The sequence below is a fragment of the Malania oleifera genome, chromosome 12, assembly GCF_029873635.1.
Source record: "Malania oleifera isolate guangnan ecotype guangnan chromosome 12, ASM2987363v1, whole genome shotgun sequence".
NCBI classification, from domain to species: Eukaryota; Viridiplantae; Streptophyta; class Magnoliopsida; order Santalales; family Ximeniaceae; genus Malania; species Malania oleifera.
In genome coordinates this window covers 12102053-12128453 of record NC_080428.1, presented here as the reverse complement: position 1 = coordinate 12128453, position 26401 = coordinate 12102053, and the positions used below count along the sequence as shown (strand labels likewise).

General features: G+C 37.7%; 1 protein-coding gene across 2 annotated transcripts in view; it reads left to right on the top strand.

Annotated features, from left to right (window-relative positions):
- LOC131145143 (molybdenum cofactor sulfurase) overlaps positions 1–26401 on the top strand; it is a 158012-nt gene that overhangs the window by 18628 nt on the left and 112983 nt on the right. For both annotated transcript variants that reach the window (XM_058094244.1, XM_058094243.1), the window contains exons 3-6: positions 120–178; positions 482–642; positions 9035–9192; positions 25596–25722. In XM_058094244.1, the coding sequence (XP_057950227.1) occupies positions 120–178; positions 482–642; positions 9035–9192; positions 25596–25722 (505 nt within the window). The remainder of the gene's footprint in view (positions 1–119; positions 179–481; positions 643–9034; positions 9193–25595; positions 25723–26401) is intronic.

The window sequence follows — 26401 nt, the reverse complement described above, 5'->3', positions numbered from 1 at the left end:
TATGGTGCTAAATTGTATGACACTGCCATTTTCATATAGAATTGTGGAAATTATTATTTTTTATTTTATCAAGGGTTACAATTGAACTTTATCAAGTAGTAGGGCTTAACAAAATTTAGATAGCCAAAGTGATTCGAGTTCAGCAACAAGTGATATTGTCAGACAAGCCCGCCAACAGGTAATATGTTGTGTTCAGCTGCCTTAATATTAGGTGTTTCATCCCTAGAGAATCTATTTTCACTTGTTCTATAATGCTTCTTAAGTGTTTGAATAAAGCTTTTTCTGAAACTTCTGTACTGATATTGATGAAAATTTCTCTAAAAATTAGGTATTGATGAATTAATGCTTGTGCATAATTAGCTTTGGGCTGAATCTCTCTGTATGCATGCATCTTTGTGTGGACAGTTGATGATTTTGTTCTTTTATTGAACTGTTAATCTAGTTTACTGTTATTTTGAATTGCTTCTTGTGTTTGGTATAGGTTCTTGAATACTGTAATGCATCACCAAGAGACTACAGATGCATATTTACTTCTGGGGCAACAGCAGCTTTGAAACTGGTTGGAGAGGCCTTTCCTTGGAGCAGTCAGAGCTGTTTTATGTACACAATGGAGAATCACAATAGTGTGGTCGGGATTAGAGAGTATCCTACCAATGTAGCAGAGCCTGGTCATTCTTTCCAAGCGTATGAAACTAGGGATAATATGTGCTATTTATAATTTTTTTTTTCCTTGCTTTTTGTTTGTGTAGAAATCTGATTTTCTGGAGTCATTTAAGCCCACTTTCCATCCTGGTTTTGCCATACCTTGCCAGGGTGCTGTGTGTGCTCAGGGTGATTTGCTGATGTGAGGTGATGCTATGTTTCTGGTATCTGCTGTTGCTGTGTGACCCTCTGTTTCTGGTAACTGCTGTTGCTGTGTTGCTGTTCTTTGGTTTGTTGTGGCTTGATGATGCTGTGTGTTCGTTATTGATAGCTGCAATCTTGCATCAGTCGCTGGTGTTTTTGATTGGTGTTCATTGATCTTATTTCCTGCTTTTGTTGGCCTCCGTTTTCTTTTCTTATCCTACCCTACCCTAATCAGTCTTGAAAACAAATTTTCTGGTTGGTTTGAGATTTGTTTAGGACACCCTTCCTCTTGGTTAGGTTGTGCACAATTCTTGGCAGGAAGCTGTGAGTTTTGATGGTGATTTGCTGATGTGAAGTCAGATATACTCTGTTTCTAGTATGCTGCTGTTGCTGTTCCTCTGTTCCACTGGCTGCTATCAGTTGTACTCTGGATGTGGTTTGTTGATGATGCTATTTTGATGCCATGTGTTCGTGATTGATTGCTTGCAATCTTGCATCGATTTCTGGTTGGTTTTGATTGGTGTTGAAAGACTTAATTTTTTGTTCTTGCCTCCACTTGTTTCCAGTTGCTGCCAGCCATAATGCCTGTAGCTGCTGCCAGGTTGTTTACTAAATGCCTGTAGTACTTTGCTGGGGCATGCCCTGTTCATTGTGGTTTAGCAATTCCTCCTAGGGTATTGGAAGCTCAGTTCTATAGTCATAGCTGCCTCTTGAAGTTCTGGATTTTGGATGGTCTGAAGTGCTGTAATTTATTTATTTATTTATTTTTGGGAGGTCCTGAAAGTGCTTTTGTGCTAGGGTGTGCTGCCTGATTTCTTCTCAAGATCCTTCCTGTGATAATTCTGCCATGGATATTGCCTCGAACTGTAGTAGGGGAAGTTTTGGAGGACAAGGGCAAGGTTTAAACTGGTCGTTGCAGTGATTGTGTTAGGACAAGGGACTCGTCGTGGCAATTTTCGCATTTGCACACATTGTGGCAAGGGATTGCTGTTGGAATCTCCTTGGGAAACCAACTTCGGCCATAAGTCTCTTGTGAAGGGCAAATCTACTATTGACACTTCAAATGCACCTAGCCACTCCACTGGGGAGTTGAATACATCATCTACTGCGTCCTGATAGGAGTTCAATGATATTTTTTTCATGATTCAAAATCTCCAAACTTGGTCTTTTACATTAAGTGTTATTGTGGCCCAATTAGGTACAACCAGGTTTCTTGCCTCTTCATCCTCCTCAAGGTTGGGTTATAGATTCTGGTGCCTCCTTCCATATGACAGGTAGTCCTAATTTGTTTGAATCCTTTAACCCCACTATTTAACACTCTTAAGGTTATTCTTGCTGATGGTTTGGTTATGTAGGTTTTCTGGTTTTGGCAATATTCTTTCGATTTCTTCTATTCCTTTTTGGGTTAGGTTCTGCAGCTTCCTTGGCAGGAAGCTGTGTGTTTTCATGCTGATGTGAAGTCAGTTATATTCTGTTTCTAGTACGCTGCTGCTGGTACTGTTCCTCTAGCACTCTGTGGTTTGCTGATGTTGCTCTCTTTTTTATTTTATTTTATTTTATTTTAATTTTTTATTTTTATGATGTGCGTTTGCAATTGATTGCTTGCAATCTTGTTTCAATTGCTGACTGGTTTCGATTGGCATTCAAATATTTATTTCCTGTGCTGCCAGCCATAAGGCCTGGAGCTGCTGTAAAATTTTTTCTTAAATGCCCGCAGTACTTTGCTGTGGTCTGCCCTGTTCTTGGTGGTTTGAGTAATTCCTCCTAGGATATTGTAAGCTAGTTCTGTGGTCATAACTGCCTATTGAAGTTTTGGATTTTGGGGATTTTGAAGTGTTGTAAGTTCTGTTTTTGAAGTCCTGAAAGTGCTGTTTGTGATAGTGTGTGTTGCCTGACTTCTTAAGATCCCTCCGGCGATAAGTCAGCCATGGATTAGTAGGGGAAGTTTTGGAGGACGGTTTGGACTGTGGTCATGGCAGCGATTATGTATCACGACAAGGAGTTTGTTGAGGAAATTCTTGCATTTGCACACATTTTGCCAAGGGAAATCATACCATTGATCACAGTTGGAATCTTTTTGGGAAACCAGCTCGAGCGAATAGGTCAATTCTACTATTGACACTTCAAACATACTTAGCCAGTCCATTGAAGAGTTGAGTATCATCCACCTTGTCTTGAGAGGAGTTGCACAATCTCTCTTTTTGCATGATTCAACAATTCCAAACTTAGTCTTCTACATCTAGTGCTACTGTGGCTCATTCAGGTACAATTGGGGTTCTTGCCTCTTCATTCTCGTCACCTTGGGATATAGATTATGGTGCCTCCTCCCATAGGATAGGTAGTCCTAATTTGTTTGTCCTTGAACACCATTTTTTTACACTCTTAGGTTACTTTTGCTGATGGTTCAATTAGTTCTAGCATTATTCATTCAATTCCTTCTTTTCTCTTTCATATGTGCTATATGTCTAAATTTTCCTTGAACTTGCTATCAATTAGTCTATTAACTAAGTCTCATAACTATTCGGTGACTATCTTTCCTTCTCATTGTGTTATTTAGGATCTCTAAACAAAGAAGAGGATTGGTGGAGGGCTTGAGAAGGATGGCCTGTATTATTTTGATGGTGGTCATGGTGGCCCCAATTCTTGTTATGCGGTTTCCTCAATTTCTACTCATGGTGTTTTTCTTGATCAGTGGCACACGCTCGTTTGGGTCATCCATCCCTTCAAGAACTACAAGAAGCTTTTCATATGTTCAAGTTTGTTTCTTGTTAAGTGTTATGCTTGTGAGTTGGGAAAAAATATTAGGACATATTTTTCGTCTAGAGTTGAGTCTCATGGTAAATCATTGTTTTTTGTTATTCATTCAAATATTTAAGGTCTGCGTAGAATCAAGAATTTGACTGGTCATCAATATTTTATGTGCTTTGTGGATGATTTTTTGCGTATGACCTGTATCTATTTATTAAAAGATAGGTCTGATTTTTTTGCATGTATTTACTCAATTTACTAGGAAATAAGAATTCAGCTTGGCATTTGTATTCAAATTTTTTGATGAGATAATGCACTTGAATTTGTTCAAAATGAGCTTAGTCTTTTCACTTGATCAAATTGATTATTCATCAAACATCATGTATACATACCTCTCAACAAAATGGAGTAACTGAATGAAAAAATAGACATTTACTTGACATAGCATGGTCTCTACTCTTTTATATGTATGTTCCTAAAACCTTTTGGGTGATGCTCTTCTATAGCGTGTTTTTTGCTCAAAAAAATGCCGTCAAGTGTTCTAGGAGGACAATTCCCTTCTCCATCGTGTACCTAGAAACATTCATGTTTTTTGTTGTACCTCGTGAGTCGTGTCTTTGGGTGCAAATGTTTGTTCATGTTGTACATAATGGTCATGACAATTTCTCCCCTCGTGTCGTTAAATGTGTCTTTGTTGGGTACTCGAAAACTTAGAAAGGCTATAGATGTTATTGTTAAGATTTGATTAAAAAGGAATGACCTAACTTGAAGATAGGTCTCTCCCTCAATTATACATATTTAAATACATTCTAATGACAATAATACCCTCACTAACTCTCATTAATTAACATACTAACACACTTAATAATAATAATACTAAAAGACATATATAACCTCTAACACTCCCCCTCAAGCTAGAGCATAAATCTCATAAGCTTCAAACTTGTTACAAATGAATCTAACACAAGCACCCCCCAACGTTTTGGTAAACTAATTAGCAAGTTTCATATCCGACTTCACATAAGCGGTTGTAATGAGTTTCTACACAAGTGTCTCCCAAACGAAGTGGTAATCAACTTCAATGTGCTTTGTCCGCTCATGAAAGACTGGGTTGGAGGCAATATGAAGAGCAACTTGATTATCACACATCAACTTCATAGGCTGAGAATGTGGAGAACCTAAATTCTTTCTTCATGTTCTTTAACCAGACAAGTTCACAGATAGTGTGAGCCATAACTCTATATTCTGATTCAATACTCAACCTTGTCACCATGTTTTGTTTCTTACTTTTCCAAGAAACCAAATTACCACCGACCAAGATACAATACCTGGGGGTGGATCTTCTATCGGAAGGCAATCCAGTCCAATCTGCATCTATATATCCATAGATATAAGTGTGACCCGGATCACGATTTAAAAGACCTCTCCCAGGTGCACCTTTGAGATGTCTCAAGACGCGAATTACTTTGTCCCAATGACTTTGTCCTCAGAGAATCTAGAAATTGGCTCACAACACGTGTTGCAAAAGATATATCTAGCCGAGTAACTGTGAGATAATTCAACTTTCCAACAAATCTCTGGTATTGTCCAGGATTAGGTAGCAAATCACCCAAATCTGGCATTAACTTGCTCTTAGGATCCATGGGCCTATCAACCGATTTAGATCCCAACAAGCAAGTTTCACCTAGCAGATCAAGAACATACTTCCTTTGTGACACAACAGTTTCGATACGAGATCTCAATACTTCTATACCTAAGAAGAATTTCAACGGTCCCAAATCTTAGTCTATAGAAAAAGTTTGAGACTGAATACCTTTATCATCATCATCTGTTATAACAATATCATCCACATAAAAAATAAGAAGGATCCTAATCGATGAAGTATGACAATAAAACACGAAATGATCTACAAAACATCATCGAATACCAAACTCAAGTACTATAGCACTGAAACGACCAAACCATGCTCTGGGAGACTGTTTTAAAACATATAAAGTGTTCTTGAGCCGACGTACTAAGCCTAACTCCCCTTGAGCAACAAACCTAGGTGGTTGCTCCATATAAACCTCCTCCTCAAGGTCACCATGCAGGAAGGCCAATGACTAGTAGCCAAGGAGATGAACATATGTGCTAATATAAGTTTGGAAACCAGAGAAAAAGTATCAGAATAATCTAGACCACTCAGTTGAGTGTATCCCTGAGCAACAAGACAAGCCTTTAGATGAGCCACAGAAGCATCAGGGTTGACTTTCATAGTGTAAACCCAATGACAACCAGCCAAAGACTTTTCTAGAGGAAGAGGTGCCAAGTCCCAAGTACCATTGTCATGTAAAGCATTCATCTCTTCAATCATAGCATTCCTCCACCCTAAATGGGCTAAGGCTTCCGAAACAGATTTACAAAGGGTAGTAGATGACAGAGCAGTGACATAACAATAATAGGAGGGTGATAAGGAGTCATAAGAAACATAGTTGGAAATGGGGTGTTGAGTACATGTGCATTTACCTTCCGAACAGCAATAGGAGGATCAACATCATGGGAAGTATGATCATTAGACAAGGAAACCAAAGGCGTGGTAGTAGAAGTTGGAGGGGACTCTTTTCCTTGGAGCCACTGTCGTGAATACACCTGCAAATTAGGATGATCAAGGCGATGGGAAGGACTCAAACTACATGGAGACTTAGATGGTTGATTGGGCAAGGACAGCAACATAGAATCTGGAAGATTAGGCAAAGGAAGAGACTCATTGAGCTTAGAAGCGCTCAGTGACTGGGTGTAGTAAGGTGTAGACTCAAGGAAGGTAACATCGGTAGAAACAAAGAAGCAATGCAGCATAGGACTATAAAAATGATATCCCTTTTAAGTATACGAGTAGCCTAGAAAGACACATTTTATAGCATGAGGATCCAACTTATCCACCTCAGGAGTTAGTTGATGAACAAAAGGCACACTCCCAAATATACGAGGAGAAATAGAAAATAAAGGTGAATTAGGAAAGAGAATGGAGTAGCGAATTTTACCATCAAGAATAGAGGATGGCATTTTGTTGATTAGATAACAAGCACTAAGTATAACATCAATCCAAAACACTTTAGGTACATGCATTTGATAAAGTAAGGTGCGAGTGATTTGAAGAAGATGTCTATTTTTCTGCTTTGCAACTCCATTTTCTTTGAGTGTGGGCACAAGATGGTTACTGAACAATACCAAACTGAGTCATATAAGTAGTGAATTGTGCATTGAAAAACTCTTTAGCATTATCATTTCGAAGTATTCGAACTGACAAACCAAATTGAGTCTTTATTTCAGAACAAAAGACACAAAATACATGAAATAACTCAGGAAAATCTTTTTTTAAATATAACCAAGTCATTCTTGAATAATCATCCACAAAGGTTACAAAGCACCGGAAAGCCAACTTGGACACGACCCTACTAGGACCCCATACATTTGAATGAACTAACATAAAAGGGCTTGCAGCTCGTTTATTGACCTGGGAAGTGAAAGAAACACGATGGTGCTTTCCTAACTGACGAGATTCACAAACGAGACTAGACATAGAACTCAAACTAGGAACGAGACATTTTAACTTTTCCAAGGAAGGATGACCTAAGTGACAATGAATTTTGAAAGGTGTGGCACCCGTAGTGCAGGCGGTAGAAGGAGAAAACGGCTCAAAGTGATATAGTCTACCAGCTAGCCAACTTGGAGATGACAAGGAAAGTGATCCAGTGAATACAACTCAATATTGAAAGTTGGTGGGAAAGTTAATTTACTTATCACATACACGACCCAATATTGCTTTTGCTGTGATTTTGGTAAGCCAGTTTATGCATTCACCCCACGAGAAACATCTTGAAGCAGTTTATCGGATTCTCGGATACTTGAAATGTACACCAAGCAAGGGTTTACTCTCCAGAAGACCACACCGCAGAACATAGAGGCATACATTGATGCAGATTGGGCAAGCTCAGTTATTGACAGGAGATCCACGTCAGGATGCTGTACTTATGTTTGGGTAAGTATGGTCACATGGTGAAGCAAGAAACAGAATGTGGTTGCAAAAGGAGCAGTCCCGAGGCAGAACATAAGGCTATGGCTAACAGAGTTTGTGAGATGCTATGGCTGAAGAGAATTCTTGAAGAGCTGCGGATGCCGGTGAACATGCCAATGAAGTTGTATTTTGACAACAATGCTGCCATAAGTATTGCTCAAAATCCAGTACAACATGACCGCACGAAGCATGTAGAGACTGACAGACACTTCATAAAAGAGAAGATTAATATTGGAGCTATTTGCATGCCTTTTGTTCCTACTACTCAGCACATAGCCGATATCTGCACCAAGGGACTTTTCAGACCTAGTTTTGAGCTCTTTGTAAGCAAGTTGGGCGTGATAGATATCTACGCTCCAACTTGAAGGGGGGGGGGGGGGTGGTCGGATTTCTAGGGAATAAATTAGGAAATTCTATTTTTTAAAATATGAAATTACTATTTCAGTTTCTAGTAGTTTCAGTTTCCTGTTTTCTAGCCTAGAGATCTGCTGATTTAATTTGCTGATTTTGAGGTGATTTGATTTGCTGATTTGCGGCCTTCCTAATTTGGTGGCCTTCCTCTACTATTTATCTTGTAATTGTGTCTCTTGAAATTCAATAAGAATGGTTATTCTTCTTCTAAAAAATCTTTCACTCACTTTACGGCAAATATAAATGAAATTCATAAATAACACAAATATGGATAACTTGTTATTTATTGTTTGTCAAAACTATGAAAGCTATCTTATAAATTTTCTTTTTATTTTCGATAAAAAAGATAAATTACGATAGAAATTTCTTTTGTTGCATTTCTTTTGCTATCAAAGAGAAAGAAAGAGAGATGCAACTTGGGTTTTGACTTAAATTTGAATCTCAATGAAATTTCATTCTATAGTTAAAATTTAGACAAATGTCATTGAAATTTTAAGACTTGATAATTTTCAGGTCATGCTTGGAAATTTTGATGGAACTTGATTGCCATTTTTCGATTTTGAGGGTGTGGAAATTGAAATTTTCAATGAAAATTTTGGCAAATTCGCAGAAATTTAAGACCATGGATAGATGATATTGGGTATATGGAAATAAAATACCTAAGGAATTGAATTGAGTTGTACTAATTATTGTTGCATTATACTGTATAGTAACCCTATAATTCCAGCAGCATGATTATGGTTTGCAGCTTTGTTGTATGGAATGATTTTAGTAGTTGTCATACTAAGCTTAATAGTTAATTGGACATGTAGGCAAAAATTTGTTATTGCTGTTGTCATAGGTTACAGGTCCAATTCAGTGTCTTACCATAGAGGTAAATGGTTGTAGCATTCTTTTTATTCTAATTTATTTTTTCATCTTGTTTTCGTATGATTAGTTGTTTCATGGCATAAGCTTTGCCTAAACAATTTATAGATACGCTCTTCATCAAGGAGCTGCGGCCTTTGCAATGGACATTGAAGATGCTGATTGCTGTTGTGCAGTCTCTGGAAGTAAAACCCCTTCCTTTAGGGTAACAAAGCATCCAATTCAAAGAAGAACTGAAGCTAGATTCTTGGAAGAAGAGCCTATAGGTAATTTATGAAGAAGATGACTTGATATTTTTCAGTTCATCTATTTTATATCATAAAATGGTTCTTATGACTTAACCTCATGTAGATTTTAATCTTTATATGGTCATGATTTGTGATTGATAGAGAATAGGTTACTTATTTAATTAACAGAGAGGTGGCCTGCCTTTTTCCAAGGCCTAATAATGTTGTAAGATGTGTGAAAAAATAAAATAAAAGAACAAAGAGGAGTAAGGATTATGGGAGTCGCAAACTAAGGTTGCTTATCTTATGTATAAATATATAGAATTAGAGGCGGTAGTTGGTTTTCTGCAGCTCATCCTACTTCAACATGCTTTGTCCAATCAGGAAACACTGGAGTGTTTGCAATATATCCTCTAGGATTTTTCATGAACTAGTTTATAAACCAGCTGCAAATGTAATGAGCAGTTTTGTCATAGTTCGGCATATGAACTTCCCAACAAGAGTCTGATGCCTTCTAGGATCATCAGGAAGTCTGTCTTAACATTTTTACAGGTTTCATTAGGGTCCATGAGTTTTGGACCGCAAAGTCCATCACATTGTCCTCTGCTAGAGAATCCTTTTGAAATTTTCCCACATCATGCTTAAAAAGTGCCGTAGTTGATCCAAGAAGATCCTTGATATCTTTCCGATATCAGCAATATGATCAACATGACAACAAATTGATAATGCATCTCTTTTCTTTGAACATAAAATAATTAAAACATGCTTACATACAATCCATATGGGGGAGCTACAGCAATAAATTTGTTAGACATGCTTAGGCAATTGTTTCAGTCCCTTTGTAAGCCTTTAATGCTATATTTGACATTCCCTTAGGAGCATAGTTGAGTTTGTTTCATGTAGGACTCCTGCATATTATCATTATGAATGCATTTTTTTTTTCTTTTGATAGCATAAGAAGATATTTCGTTGATAAGAGGAGAATTTGCAAAAAGGAGAAAAAGATTTCTCCCATCAAAATTATGGAAAAATTCATAAAAAAAAAGATAAAAATGTCAAAACCTGGAAAAAATATAATAATCAGAGCAAAAGATTCCTCCATTCTCGCTGAACCTTGAAAAAACTAACTCCCTTAAAGCAACCAAAACCAACTCATCATAAAGAAGCCAAGTAATGAATGTTCTCCTAAACCAGCTGCCAATTCAATTTTCTTCGTGAAAAAATCTGTGCTTTGTGCTCCAACCATAGTCCCCAAAACACTGCATTTCCACAGCGCAACCTTCTCCTTTCTTCTACCAACACCCTCAAAAGAAATAGACAACAATTCCTCCACTGATGCCGGGTAGACCCAAGATTCTTCCATCACACTAAATTAATTATTCGAAATTCTCCACATATAGTCACAGTGTAAATATAGATGAGGTGCCATTTCCGAATTCAAGTAGCATAGCATGCAAACATCTGGAGATAAGGCCTTCAAAGGTCTCCTAATCTACAACAGGTTATTAGTGTTGGTTTTATTAAGCACAATGAGCTATGAAAGCCTTAATTTTTGGGGTAGCTTTTGCCTTCCAAATAAATGAATATAGGGGAAAACGAGAATTTGAACACATCAAGAACTCAAAAAAAGATTTACAAGAAAACACCCCCCGATTGATCCAAAACCCAAGACTAAGTATACCTAGCTGAAAAAAGATGATAGTTGTTCAATAATGACAGCAAGGATGAAAGTTCGAACAGTTCTCTATTGTTAAAAGATCCTTTGAAATGAAAGTTCCATGAAAGCAGAGGGGCTACCCAAGCAAATCACAAAGAAAGAAATCATACCATCTTGCCTTCAGCTCAAACGAAAGAGATGAGGAAAAGATGTGGCTTGAATATCATTCCCCAACCATGGATCTTTCCAAAATTGATTCTAGGAACTCATCTCCACCAAAAAATTGATGTGAGGCGTAAACAAAGGATATTTTTGAGAAATAGATATCCATGGGCTCTCCGATGAAGATTGTAAACTAACATTGGTACCCCACCATTCTCACCCACTCCATACTTGTTTCTAATTGCACTATGCCAGGAGTGATCTTATAGGGGAAAACATTGTAACCACTCAGCTAAAAAAGCGATGTTTTAAGACACCAAATTTTCAAGACCTAGCCCTTCCTCCAATTTAGACCTACAAACCTCATCCCACCTTACTAAATGATCCCTAAATCTCGGACTCCGGACCACAAGAAATCCCTCATGATTTTCTCAATCTTCATAACAATGCCCATTGAAATCCTAAAAACAGAAATAATATAACCGGATACTTAATAAGCAAGCCTGGACGAGGGGGATTCTACCCCCTAAGGAAAAAAGAGCCCCCTTCCAGCCATCAAGCCTTTTAGCCACTATCTCCACTACCAGATTCCAAAATTCTGCATGTCTAGGATTTGCCCCCCAATGGGACCCCTAGATAATTTAGAGACCATTCCAATATACTACACCCCACAACAAAATACCGCTCCCTAGCTCGATAAACAGGCACATTAATATTTGCTAAACCACTTTTCCTCATATTTATTTTAATCCCTGCAATTCTCTTAAAGACTTTGAGGATACCCAGAACACAACTGAAAGAAGGGTTGTGATCTTCTAAAAAGAAAATGGTATCATCTATAAACTGAGAATGAGATACTACCACCCTCTCTCTTCCCACTTCCAACCCTCTCACCATCCCCCTATCCACCATTTTGCTCAACATATCGGCTACTAAGAGAACAGAAAAGGGGAAGGTGGATCACCCTGTCTAATACCTCTCGAAGCCCTAAACCAAGACTTACGTTCCCCATTCACTACTACCGAGAACCACACATTTGACAAACAACCCCCCCAATCACCTATGCTAATGCTGGCTAAAACCCTTCCTCACAAAAATTTTATCCAAAAAACTCCAATTAATTCTATCATAGGCCTTCTCAAAATCGAATTTAAAATGAAACCTTTCTTCTTCCTCCTACAAATATCCTTCACCACCTCAAGCCACCAAAATAGCATCCACAATTTGTTTTCCCCCCAAAAAGGCACTCTGAGTTGTAGAAATAGATTTGTATAGCACTGCACTCAGCCTATTAGCTAGAACTTTGGTGATGATCTTATAGACACTAGAGACAAGACTAATAGGTCTGAAGTCCTTTATGTTAATGGATCTAGATTTTTTATGCTCGAGGGTAGTGAAAATGGAATTGATGCTCTTGCCTAGCCTCCCATTCCCATAAAATTCAGCAAAAACATTAAGCAAGTCATCCTTAATAATATGACAACAGTCCTGAGAAAAGCCAAATTAAAACCATTCAGGCACGTAGCCTTATCCCTGTCCATCACAAAAACTACCCCCGTCACCTCCTCATCAAAAGGTCTCTCTTACTAAAGCATTCTTTAGAAATGGGATTCCACTCTAACCCCTCAACCGTTGGGCTCCAAGCCTCCGAATAAAGATTTCCAAAGTAATGAGAGATCTCATAAGCAATCCTATTAGGCTCATTAATAATTGTCCCTCCCCCCACTTGCAGCTCCCTAACCAAAATTTTCATCATCTTTCCATTTACAAGCCTATGAAAGAGACCAGTATTACAATCACCTTCTTTGAACTATTTAAATTTAGTTTTTGCCTCCAACTTCTCATTTCCTTAAAAATCACCTCCCAAGCTCATTCTTTAGAGATATCCTTCTAGACTCCTCAGAGATTCGTCTCTTGCTTTTTATCCAAAGATTCCAACTCACCTAGTTTTCTGAATTTTTTAACTCTTAACATCATCACCAAACACCCCCTCGTCAAGATTTTAGCTTCTCCTGAAGATGTTTCAACTTCGTCATAAGGCTAAAACTTTCCTGACCGCTCCCTATATCCTCTCCCAAAGAGCTTCTCACTAATGGTTAATAGAAACATGATCCAACCATACATTCTCAAACCTAAAAGGAGTGGGACCCCAAGATACCCTACTTGATCTAGCAGAATGGGAAGGTGGTCAGAAGTAGGTCTCGTAAGAATAGTTTGAGAGAGATTAGAGAATTTGTCCCCCTAATTCTTTTTTTCGACAACGAAAGAATTTCATTGATAGAATAGGAATGTACAAGAAGGAGAGATTAAAGCATCTCCTTTCAAAATTCGGTAACCCCAGGAAAATAAAGAAATAAAAAACAAAAGGAATATTAGAAACAACCCCAAAAAATCAGCAGGCCCTATCATTTCAACAAGGAAAGCCAATTACGCTGAACACCTGAAAAATGCATCCCTCTGAAGTTCCCATTACCCACACACTGAAGAGAAGCCAAATGTTGAATCTTCTCCCAAACCAGTAAAAGGGACAACTTCTTCCCAGCAAAAATCCACTTGTTTCGTTCCATCCACAGACTGCAATGGACACAAAATAAGGCACAATTTCATAATTCCTTACCTCTATTTGCTGCCAAAACCAACAAACTGAATTGCCAACAACTCCTCCACTGTCTTTGGGCAAATCCAGCATTCCCCAAAATAATTAAATTACTTGTTTCAAATACTCCGGGAAAAATCACAATGTAAAAAAAGATGCAAAGCAGTTTCTGAGCAATTAAAATAAAGCACAAATATGTTCGGAGATAGAGCCTTTAAAGGTCTTCTAATCTGTAGCAAGTTATTGGTGTTAATCCTATTGAGCACAACCAGCCAGATAAAAGCTTTGATTTTAGAGGGAACTTGGCCTTCTAGATAGTTTTATAGAGAGGGAAAAGAAAACCAGAGCTAGTAAAAAACTCACAAAAAGATTTGCATTAATAAAACTTGGAGGGATCCAAGGACCAAGAATGACTATCAGCTTCCAAAGAGACTCGACAATTTTTTACCAAGAGAAAGCATATGATAGGATACCTAGGGAAGTTCTATGGTGGGTTTTAGAAAAAAGGGTGTACGTAGTGGGTATATTGATGTCATTAAGGATATGTATGATGGAGTAATGACTAGCGTAAGGACTATAGATGGAGAAACTAGAGAATTTCCAATCACCATAGGTGTACATCAAGGATTTGCTTTGAGCCCTTATCTTTTTGCTTTTGTGATGGACCAACTGACTAAGAGCATTCAAAAGGAGGTTCCATGGTGTATGTTGTTTGCAGATAATATTGTATTAATTGATGAAATTAGAGGCAGAGTAGAGGCTAAGTTAGAATTATGGGGAGAAGCTTTGGAATCTAGAGGCTTTAGGATAAGTAGAAATAAGACTGAATATATGAAATGTAATTTTAGTAATGGTAGGAGGAATATTGGAGACAAAGTTAAACTTGATGATGAAGAAATGAATAGCACTTGTAGACTTTGATACCTTGGATATATTATGCAAGCTGAAGGAGAAATTGAAGATGATGTAATGCATAGAGTTAAAGCAAGTTGGGTAAAATGGAGAAGTGCTTCAAGTGTGCTCTGTGATCGTAGAATACCCTTAAAATTAAAAGGGAAGTTTTATAGGACAATTATAAGACCAGCTATGCTATATGGATTAGAATGTTGGGCGACGAAGAAACAGAATATCCAAAAAGTAAAAGTTGCCGAGATGAGAATGCTTAGATGGATGAGTGGTATAACATTGAAAGATAAATTAAGGAATGAACATTTTCGCGGTAAGTTAGGTGTAGCTCCTATAGAAGATAAGATAAGGGAGGGACGACTTAGATGGCATGGACACTTGCAACGTAGGCCACATAGTGCGCCAGTGAGGAAGTGTGAGTTAGTTATTGTGGGAGGCAGTAGAAGGGGAAGGGGTAGGGGTAGGGGTAGATCTAAAATAACTTGGGGGAGATAGTGAGTAAGGATTTAATATCCTTGAATCTATCTAAAGAAATGGTCCATGATCACATAAATTGACGAAAAATGATTCATATAGCTGACCCCACCTAGTGGAACTTAAGTCTTGGTTTTGTTGTTGTTTGTTGTACTAACAAGGAGGATAACTCCTCCATCTCCCTAACATTCAATGGTCTCCTAAAGTGGAAATCCCAAGAAATTAAAGGACCACTTGGTTCCACAATGAAAGAAGAAATAGATCCCTCTTGTTCTAAGCTTAATCGAAATAGGCGAGGAAAATAGGTGGACAAAACATCATTCCCCAAAAGCGAATATTATAGTCCTTACCCAATATAAATTTAGTATGGGGAATAAAGAGGAAATAGATATGAGAAATGGCTTTCCACAGACTCTCCTAAGAACATCCAAGACTCGAATTGGTAGCCCACCTGCTCCCATCAAGTCCAAATTTACTTTTTATAACTTTATGTCCCAAGGAAGAAATATCTAAACGAAACCGCCAATGCCACTTGGCCAAGAGAGTCGTGTTTTTAGATACCAAATTACCATGACCCAACCCACCCTCTTGTTTAGGCCTACAGACCACCCCCAACTCGCCAAATGATCCCTAACATCCCTTACCCTTGACCAAAGAAAATCTCTCATGATTCTCTCGATTTTACTAGCCGCACCCATAGGTCTTTTGAAAATAGACAAAAAATATTGTGGGATACTAGAAAGACAAGCTTGAATGAGAGAATCCTACTTCCTAAAGAGAAAAGCGCACCTTCCAACCGTCTTAATGCTTAGCCACTCTCTTGATAGCAAGTTCCTAAAAACTAGCGGATCTAGGATTACCCCTTAAAGGCACTCCTAAATAAGATAATGGCCAATCCAAAACAAAACAACCAACCTTTGAGGCTAACTCCCTATATTGCTCCTTTGACAAATTAATAGTGGCAATACCATTCTTCCCCAAATTGATCTGAAGCCCTGAAAACCTTTCAAAAATATGTAGAATCCCCAAAATATTTGAAAAAAATGACCTATGATCCTCTAAGAAGAAGATAGAATCATCAGCAAATTGAAGATGCGAAACCATTACTTCCTCCTTCCCCATTTGCAAGCCTTTCATTAAACCTCTAACCACAACTCTATCAACCATCCTACTTAAGGCATTAGCCACTAAGACGAACAAAAAAAGGGAAAGAGGGTCTTTGTCTAATCCCCCTAGTAGCTCTAAACCAAGATTTAGGTTCCCTGCTCACTATCACTGAATAAAACACATTAGACATGCAACCTTTCTTTCATCTATGCCATCTCTCACCAAAAACCTTCTTCATAAAATCTACTCAAAAAATTCCAACTCACCCTATTATAGGCATTCTCACAATCCAACTTAAATATTAATCCCTCCTTCTTCCTTCACCTAATGTCCTCAATGACTTCATTTGTGATCAAAATTGCGTCCAGTATTTGTCTTCTCCCCATGAAAGCGCTTTGGGTCTTAGTAATAGTCTTATCAAGAACCGCGCTCAACCTTCTAGCTAGTACTCGAGTGATTATTTCATAAGCACTAGATACTAAACTAATAGGCCTATAATCAGAAATCTTGATAGACATGCTTTTCTTAGGCACCAAAGTTATGAAGGTATAGTTAATACTCTTGCATAAAATTCTGTTAAAAAAAAAATTCATTAAAGACCTCCATCAAGTCATCCTTAACCACTGCTCAACAATCTTGAAAAAATGCCAATTTAAAGCCATCTAACCCTGGAGCTATTCATTGTAGAGATGGTAGATCTTACTTCCTCTTCCTTGAAAGGTCTCTTTAACCAACCTATCTTATCACCACACAAAGGGTCCCACTCTAGCTCTTCCACCATCGGTCTATAATCATCTTCCTCAGAAAATAGATTGCAATAAAAATAAGTGATCTCCGAAGCTATCCTACTATTATCCGAGATTATTTCTCCCCCAACCAACTCCAACTCCCTAATAGAATTTTTCCTTAGTTTCCACTTGCTAAGGACTAGATAACATCCCAATTGAAGTTTGGAAATGCTTAGGTGATAACGAAATTATATGGTTAACTAATTTATTTAATACAATTGTAAAAACTAAGAAAATGCCAGATGAATGGAGGAAACACACTTTAATACCTATATACAAAAATAAAGGATATATTCAAAATTGTAGTAACTATTGTGGAATTAAACTTATGAGTCATATGATGAAACTATGGGAAAGTGTAGTCGAACAAAGATTAAAGTTAGAAACGAAGGTCTCAGAAAATCAATTTGATTTTATGTCTGGGAGATCTACCATAGAAGCTATTTATCTTTTAAGAAGTTTAATGGAAAAGTTTAGGGAAAAGAAGAGGGACTTGCATATGATATTTATTGACCTTGAGAAAGCATATGATAGGATACCTAGGGAAGTTCTATGGTGGGTTTTAGAAAAAAAGGGTGTATGTAGTAGGTATACCGATGTCATTAAGGATATGTACGATGGGGTAATGACTAGTGTAAGGACTATAGATGGAGAAACTAGAGAATTCCAATCACCATAGGTGTACATAAAGAATCTGCTTTGAGGCCTTATCTTTTTACTTTAGTGATGGACCAATGACTAAGAGTATTCAAAAGGAGGTTCCATGGTGTATGTTGTTTGCAGATGATATTGTATTAATTGACGAAACTAAGGATGGAGTAGAGGCTGAGTTAGAATTATGGAGAGAAGCTTTGGAATCTAGAAGCTTTAGGATAAATAGAAATAAGACCGAATATATGAAATGTAATTTTAGTAATGATAGGAGGAATATTGGAGACAAAGTTAAACTTGATGATGAAAAAATAAATAGCATTAGTAGATTTCGATACCTTGGATCTATTATGCATGATGAAGGAGAAATTGAAGATGATGTAATGCATAGAGTTAAAGCAGGTTGGGTAAAATGGAGAAGTGCTTCAAGTGTGCTCTGTGATTGTAGAATACCCTTAAAATTGAAAGGGAAGTTTTATAGAACAGCTATAAGACCAGCTATGCTATATGGATCGGAATATTGAGCGACGAAGAAACATAATATCCAAAAAGTAAAAGTTGCCGAGATGAGAATGCTTAGATGGATGAGTGGTATAACATTGAAAGATAAATTAAGAAATGAACATATTCGTGGTAAGTTAGGTGTAGCTCCTATAGAAGATAAGATAAGGGAGGGACGACTTAGATGGTATGGTCAGTAATGGGTGTCATCCTCTCATTCATTGGAGAAAAGGAACCTATCAAGTCTACTAGCCATAATCCCGACCACCGACCAAGTAAAGTTTGCGTTAATCAAAGGAATATCCCTCGAGCCACTTTCCCTAATAAATAGATCAAAATCTTGCATTGTTGGAATAACCCTGCTTACCCCATCTTTTCTTGGGAAAATCTCTCTACATTGAAATCACCCCCACTATCCACTTAGGGGAGCAAAAACCTGAGACGTAATATAGATCGTCCCAGAAAGAGCTCCTTAGAGAAGGCCTAGAGGGACCATAGACTAAAGAAACACCATTGACCCTGGACTCTCACCTTTTTGAAGATAGAAAAAGAAAAGAAACCCTCTAGGCTGCCCACTATTTATATGGTAGGAGTATCCCAAACCACTAGAATGCCCCCTGCCAATCCTCAAGAGGGTGAAAAGACCCTAGTCCTTATTGCTCCCTTCCCAAATCCCCCTAACAACCTTCTCGTCAGTCGATTTAAGCTTAGTCTCTTGAATCACAACAATGTTAAGAGAACTCCTAAGCAAAACCTCTTTAACCAAGCTTCTCTTCCTAACATCCCCAAGATCCGTAAAGTTCCAACTTAAAATATTCATAATTTAACTCGTTTACCCCTTTCCCCTGTTTCCTCTCCACTCCTATAATTGATAGAAGAAATCAAATTTTAAAGTTCTTTCTAAACTTTTTCTTCCCCTTTTAAGTTTTAGGACTTAAACCCAATCTAACTTTAAAATAGTTAGGCCTCACAAGTTTCAAACCTAGGTCATACAGGAGTTCATTTGGATCTTTGCAGTCTCTTTCACTACCCCCTAGACCGAAAGCAGAGGCATTGCCCTTGCGAGACCTTCCTTGTGGCAAACAACATCAAAAGAAAGAGAGGGTTGGGAGGGAAGGGGAAGTATACCTTATCCTGATATGGATGAATTTTGATCACCCAAGGGAACACCTACCTCTTCATTAATACCCCTCCCACCATTGTGAGGATTTTCAACTAGGTCCATTTTTTCAAGAGTATGCTCAGAAAATAAGGGACAAAGGCCCTTTTTCAATCAATTCTATGCTCTAGTCTAGGTTGTGCTTTATAGTATTAACGCCCTCTTGCTCAGTGTTAGAAGACAAATGAAGAGTCTCATCTCCTAGATGCCGAGTGTCTTGTGAAGGAAATAAACACATCTTTGGCAACTCCTAATCTTTAGTAGCAAAAGTTCTTTTGAGAATTGATCCGAATCACACTCTCCTTCCTTACCTAAAATAGTCCGCAACTAGTAGACAAATAATCCATTTTCAAAGTTGTAGAAACTGCTTAGATCATCTTCCGAATCTGATATCTTTTCCTCAACTTCATTATCCTCGACTTCTTTTGCTACCTCGCGCATGGATGTTATTGGAAGGAGAAGGCTTGTGGCAATACAATCCTAAAATCCCTTATTGTAGTGTAGAACCTCTTCCAGTTGGTTGTTGTTTACCATAAAAGCCTTCTCTGCCTCTTCCTCTTTGGAATCCCTATCCCCATATGAAGTCGGGGACTATCAAGCCGACCTTTTCATTATCTAGATGGTTCATTAGGAAACTATTCAGTTGGTCGTCTCCTTGTTTGCAACGACTGAGGGAGATGAAGCGTCAATTCTATCTCCATCCAACACATTGTTTCTTGCTGGGCTAAGAGTTAATGGGTCGCCTACCTTAAATCCAGTTGGAGCCTGAGATTCCTTTTGAGCAAAAGTGGGTCCAGTCCTCGTATTTTGTTTAACAACCCATTTTTCCATAGTTTGGGGTGACCTGCTGTACCCAGTTCTGACTGCTTCTCGCGGACAAAATTAGAATTGAAGGTTGAACTAGGAAAGGAAGCTATTTTTCTGCCCCAGGAATCATGGGAATATCCTTTCTCGTTCAATCTCCTTCCCCTCGCTCGCACTGTTCTGACGATGTCAGCGAAGGTCAATTTTTCCGATAACCTCTGTTCCACACTCCACTTCTTTAGATGTGACTCATGATCAATGAGGTTCAAAGAGCCACATTTTGCAAACTGGAATGCAGCTCTCCTAGTTGATTTAGTCGTAAGCTTCACAATAGCTTTAAGGAATTTTCTCCATGCTTTTATTATTACCTTTTGGTATACATTGATCTTGATGTCTTCCACTTACTATCTCCTTCTCCATGCCTAGAATCTCCTCCTTGTTGAGTTGCAGCACAATGGAGATCCTTGCCCCCCATTGCTAATTAAAACTTCCTTTATTCAACTCTTTGACATCTCTTCCACCCTTGCAGATCACCATCCAAGAGAACTCTGCAGTCTTCAGAAGAATGTAAGAGGAGTGTCTTCCAGAGAATTCTGATATCCTAATAGTTAAGTGGTCGAGGTGATTAGCGTAGAAGGTTTCGCTCTCCACCTTGACAGTTCAATGACCTCCCCATGCTAACTCTGGCATCTTCGTGGTTATTAATTCAAACTTTGCCTATGCCCCCGTTTATGATGCTCTCCTTAGGCAGCTCTAGGTACTTTGTACTCTATAGACGGAAGTTGATTGCGTTTTGATGGCTAAGGATGGTTTGCTGTGAGTGGGCAAGAGATTATGATACAGAAGGTTGACTGTGTTTGACTAGAAGATCTGTTCGTTGAGTGAGAGTAAAGTTCATTTCTTGCTAGTTTCCACAGGCTTTGAGAAAACCTTAAATACGAGGATGACTTGCCGCAAATGTTTCAATGGTCTAACAAGGGATTGCCATATCTAACTGATGGAAATATGATCGAAAACTAAGGAGGTGTTGATTAGTTTCAGGTCTAGGTTAACGAAGAATGGCTTTAGCTGGGAGTTTTGGAAGAAATGTGTTCAAAGCGCTAGCCATGCTCCCTATTGCAAAGGAGGGCGATGCTGAACTAGGTTAATCGAGAAGATTAGTTTTGGCTAGAAGATGGTTTGCTAGTTTCAGAGATGCTCACCATCGTCGTTGGGTTCAAGAAAGGTCTTAAATTTCGATTTTAACTCAAATTTTGAAGCTCCAAAAGTACGGAAATTTCAATTTCGATGTCAATTTCAATTTCAATTTGAAAAAATAACGGGTAGTAAAGCATGGAATTCTATGTGAAACTTTAGAAATGGTTCACAGACATAATAATGTAAGTTTTAGGACTAATATATTACAAGTTAAATACATCTATGCCGTGTATGAGGTGGAAAAGTTGTAATATTGTATATGTATCAAAAGTATTTGTAAGATACAAATGAAATTCATAAATTATTTAAATATTATTAATTATACAAATAATGATAATTTAGGCATGAATGGTTAAATAAAATGTTGTTGTAGGTTTATATTTTCATATAATTCCAAAATTACTTGTAATAATCTTTTGATTCAATAAAAATCTATAAAATAAATTAAGACAGAAATTTCTCTTCACTCCTAAATCTCTCACTTGAATTTTGAGGAATTTCATTGCATAGTTAATATTTCGACATGTTTTGCTAAAATTTCAAGATTTCGATAAATTTCAAATGATTCGTTGAGATTTTGATGGAAATTATGCAAGATGGAAATTGACTGCCATTTCGATTTTGAGGGTGATGGAAACCGAAAATTTTGACGAAAATTTCGACCATTTTGTGGAAATTCAAGACCTTGGGTTCAAGATCGTCATTGCCCTCTGATTGGCCTTGAGTGGCATGGAAGCTCTTAAGCATTCGTTGGGCTAACAATGTACGTTGGGCTAACAATGTTTTGGTCCTCCCAATTTCTACAAAAATAGGAATCTATCCAATCTACTAGCCACTACCCTAGCACCCCTCGCCCCCCCCCCCCTTTTTCTCAAAATGACCAGGTAAAGGTAGCATTGCTCAAAAGCAGGTTTCTAAGGCCACAATTCCTGATCAATAGGTCAAACTGTTGCATACTAGCCGCAACCTCCTCCCCTTTCTTCATTTCTTCCCCTCCACCCCCCCTAGAAATCTCACCAAGTTGTAATCCCCACTCACTACCCACGTAGGGGAACAAAACCCCAAAGCAAAATAGGGTGAATGACATTGACCTCCTTTGTGGTTTTAAAAATTCCACATACCTCTCCTAAGATTTTCCAAAAGGACAAAAACCTCCCCACAAAAGATTTGTCTTTTTGCAAAATTCAAGGGGAGGTTTATGTTTTTTGGCAAACCTGAAGGGAGGTCCTTGGAATTCTTGAAACCTCAGGGGAGGACTCTGGAATTTTTAAAACCTGAGGGTTGGTCAGTGTCTTTTTGCCAAATCTCAGGAGATCAATTCCTTTTGCCCAACAAAATAAAGCTCATCCCAGAATGTACTCTTGAGAGTAGGCCTAGGTAGATCATACACTGAGGAGAGCCACCATTGATCCCTCCCTTTCACTTTGACAAGAACAAAGAGGGAAAAGGAGCCGACTAAAATATCCACTTTAGAAATAGACCAAGAGTCCCACATAATAAGAACACCAGCTTATGCACCACAAGATGGTAAGAAGTCCCACTCCTTCAACCATCCACCTCAAATACTTCTAATGATCCCTTGATCAATCTCTCGAGTTTAGTACTTAGACAACACTTCGTTTATAAGACTCCTCTTCCTCATTCCCCTTAAACCTCACACATTCCAGCTGATAATCTTCATAATTTAACTTGTTTGCCACCCTTCCCAAGGCCCTTACCACCCTTATAACTAATAGAAGGGACCACATTTTCTAATTCTTTTTGAGCTTTCTTTTTATTTCTCATGTTTGTTCTAAGACTCAGACCCGACCTCACCTCCTTACTAAGGAATCCACTAATTTCAGTTTTGATTGCACTCAAATGCTCTACCCTAGATATGTTTCTTGGGGTGGAATGTTTGATGTTTTTGGGTAGCATTGGGTTTGTTCATCTTCTTTGAATAGCATTTCTGTCCTTCAGTTTAAAGGTTTTGGGAAGAAGGAGACGAAGGCTTTTTTTGAGGTGTGCAAATTTTGCAACTATTTGATCAGAGGGTACTACTAGAATGTTCAAGTGCTTCATCACTGTTACTATTTTGTTTTGGAGCAGGGTGGTTTTTATTTTGTTGCTTTGATGTTCTAAAGATGTTTTATTTTTCGGGAGGATCTCTTTGACTAATTTGCAATAGATATTGGAGAGCTTTGTTGCATCAACCTTGTGAAGTTGAGTTTTCCTCTTTGTTATTTATGTGCTTTTTTTTTTTTTTTGGTTTGTTTGGAGGATGCCTTTTATCTTGCTCATTTTGTCTTCTTGCTATTTTCAAGTAATAAATTTCTTTTTTATAGCCAGCTAAAATAGGAGCTAGTGTTTAATAATTGTCACTAGAAGAATTACTTGGATCCAATTAAGTTGAGGAGAATGTTTCACAATAACCAAGACCCCCTCGGCTTGAGCCTTTAGCTTGTCAACTAACATCAATAAAATAGGATATTGTCTAATAGCATAATTCTTGGGAGATTCTAACACATGCAAACAGGCGAAGCGAAATAAAATTTTGATGCAAGATACAGTTAAAGATGCCATCAACGGTTGATTTACAAAACCAAGAAAGTGAGAAGAAAAAGAAACAATCACTTTTAATTATTCATGATTCAATGTAAGTTGTTTTCCTTTGGCTGCACAATCACCCAACTTCTAAATGTATGCATACAAAACTGACTAGAAGTCCCTCACAAAGAACACTTAAAGCACAATAAATTTGGTGGAGAGAGGAGAAAGAAGGTGAGAGAAGAGAGAGGGGGACAGCTAGATAGTGTTCATTCTCTGGGCCATCCCCTTCCCCTTTATATAGGGATTAGGCCTACATGGGGCAGCCATGTATGTGGTTACCCCTTAGCCCTTGTTCATTAGGTTGTGTTATTTTTTTCCCCTTTTCTTTGGGTTTCCTAAATTATCCTTTTATTCTTAATCATATCTTGCCCTTATTGTGTATGACCCTTACACAAGTCATCCTAACTATTAGTGAGCATGATGACATTTATCTCTTTCAATTTCACAAATAATAGCTCCTTTTAATTTAGTTGGATTAGAACAACTTCTATTTCTTTTTCATGAGAATAGTTTTACCAAAGTAGTTGTTGAAGAAATTCACTATTGGTAAGCAACACCTTGCAGCAATTGTTTAGATTATTATGAATGAAAAAAAACCAATTTTATTATAATTATCATGTGGTCTGATCCTTCCGACATGCAATGGTCTGATTATGCCCCTAGGGTATAGATGTTACTAGGCAAAGCTGTCCCTTAATGCTTCATGTCTCTTCTTTGATCATGATTCCAATTAGAGCATCTAGAGAACACAGTCTTTACTCTTGTACACCTTAGCCAGAATCCTGAGTCATATTAAGAAAGAATGCATAGGATGTTCTGTCTCTTTAGTGAGAGTGAAGGATTCCATGTTGGCATCCACTTACCTTCATGTATGAGAATGTGATATCCAACTTGTGCATATACAATCCTCTTGGTTGAAGGGTGAGCATATATGCACTCACCATAACATGATAATTTGTACATAAGATAAAAATTATATATTGGGTTTAAGGACTGTGCACACAGCTGTAATTCAAAACGCTGTATTGACCCATATGTAAATGTCCATTTAGGATCATGTTCCTCATCAACTGCCATCTCATTCTGGCAAAAATATTTGTATATCTTTCATTCCTAACAATAAACGGAGTAATTGAAGTGAAGAACTTCCTTCTATATCGTTTAGCTCTCGGACATAACAGCATCATCCTTCACTGGAAAGCATAGCTCATTCTGTCCCACACCCAAGCTCAGATTCCACTGGACACAGCACTATCAAATGATGAACTGCCCTGCTTATTTGTACAAACATTTGGCCTCATCCTTTTAAGGTTTGGTGTATCCTTGTGCTAGGAATGAGTGGATGTAGAAATTAAACACGAAAACACGCTCCATTGTTAAAAAATAAAATAATATAATATGTTATACTCTCCAGGTCATTTTAGAATTTTGCTAATAACCTACTCATAAACACCATTTATGACTGTTAGATTACCACTTCACCTAAAAGCTTATGCTGTTAAGTTGTGGGCCGACAATGTCTATCAGGCTTTAACTCTCCCCTGCACGTACAGTCCGATTGCACAGAGAGATACATAGGCAGTAAATAACACCCACTGCATGGAATAAGATAATTATTTTGCCACCATAGGATAAATATGGGTAACAAGACCAGAACCCAGGGCCTCCTGGCAACCATAGCTTTGATACCATGTTAGATTTCGTTTTTACATAAAGCTTAAGCTGTTAGGTTGTGCCGACAATGTATATCAAGCTTTTAACAGAGGAAAGGTCAATGTTTGTAATAATTCTAGATGGAGTTTTCGTTTGCATTTTTAAACTTAATTTTGTCACGTGCTTTGCTGAATGCAGGTAAAGCTTATAACCTATTTGCCTTTCCCTCGGAGTGCAATTTCTCAGGTGTGAGATTCAGCCTTGACTTGGTGAAGATTATCAAGGAAGATGCTAGAAGACTTTTGGGAAGCTCTCCATATTGCGAGTATATTAAGCTGACATCATATTGTTTATATAGTTATTGAAATTTTATTCTCTATGATCTATATTCATACGTAGTCTCCAGAAATTAAATTTATGACTTAAGTAATTTCTGTCTTATTTGCGCAAAATCTAAGTGACAATGTTTTATTTTTCTTATATATACTTTGGTTATATAAATATCTTAAATATTGATTTTGACATAAGGAATGGAATATGAATATTATCCACATCTTGCTAGCTAGAAGACATCATTGTGAAATCTCTTTCTTTATAGGCAGATGATTTTTTTTTTTCCTTTTTAAAATAATCTCTTTGACTGAAATGGAATGCTTATAGGATACCTTAATTGTGAAACTACTTGGGTTTATAACTGGTATATGCAGGCTTTTGCACAATTTGCCTGGGCTGCTGAACTTCTAAAATCGTTTTCCATAGTGAAGTTTGTTGACCAGAGTTCTATTTAAATGTATGATAGGATCTATGATGGGTACTTTCTCTTAATTTGCAGCATACATGTTTTCTGAACTTTTTCTAGTGCATATTTAGGTTATAATATGTATATATAATATACGCACACATATATTGAATTTGAATACATAATGTTTTTAGTCAGGTGAGATGAGAACAAGAGGGAGGTGCATACAGTGCTATGGAGCCTCTTGTTGTAGGCTATGCTGAAC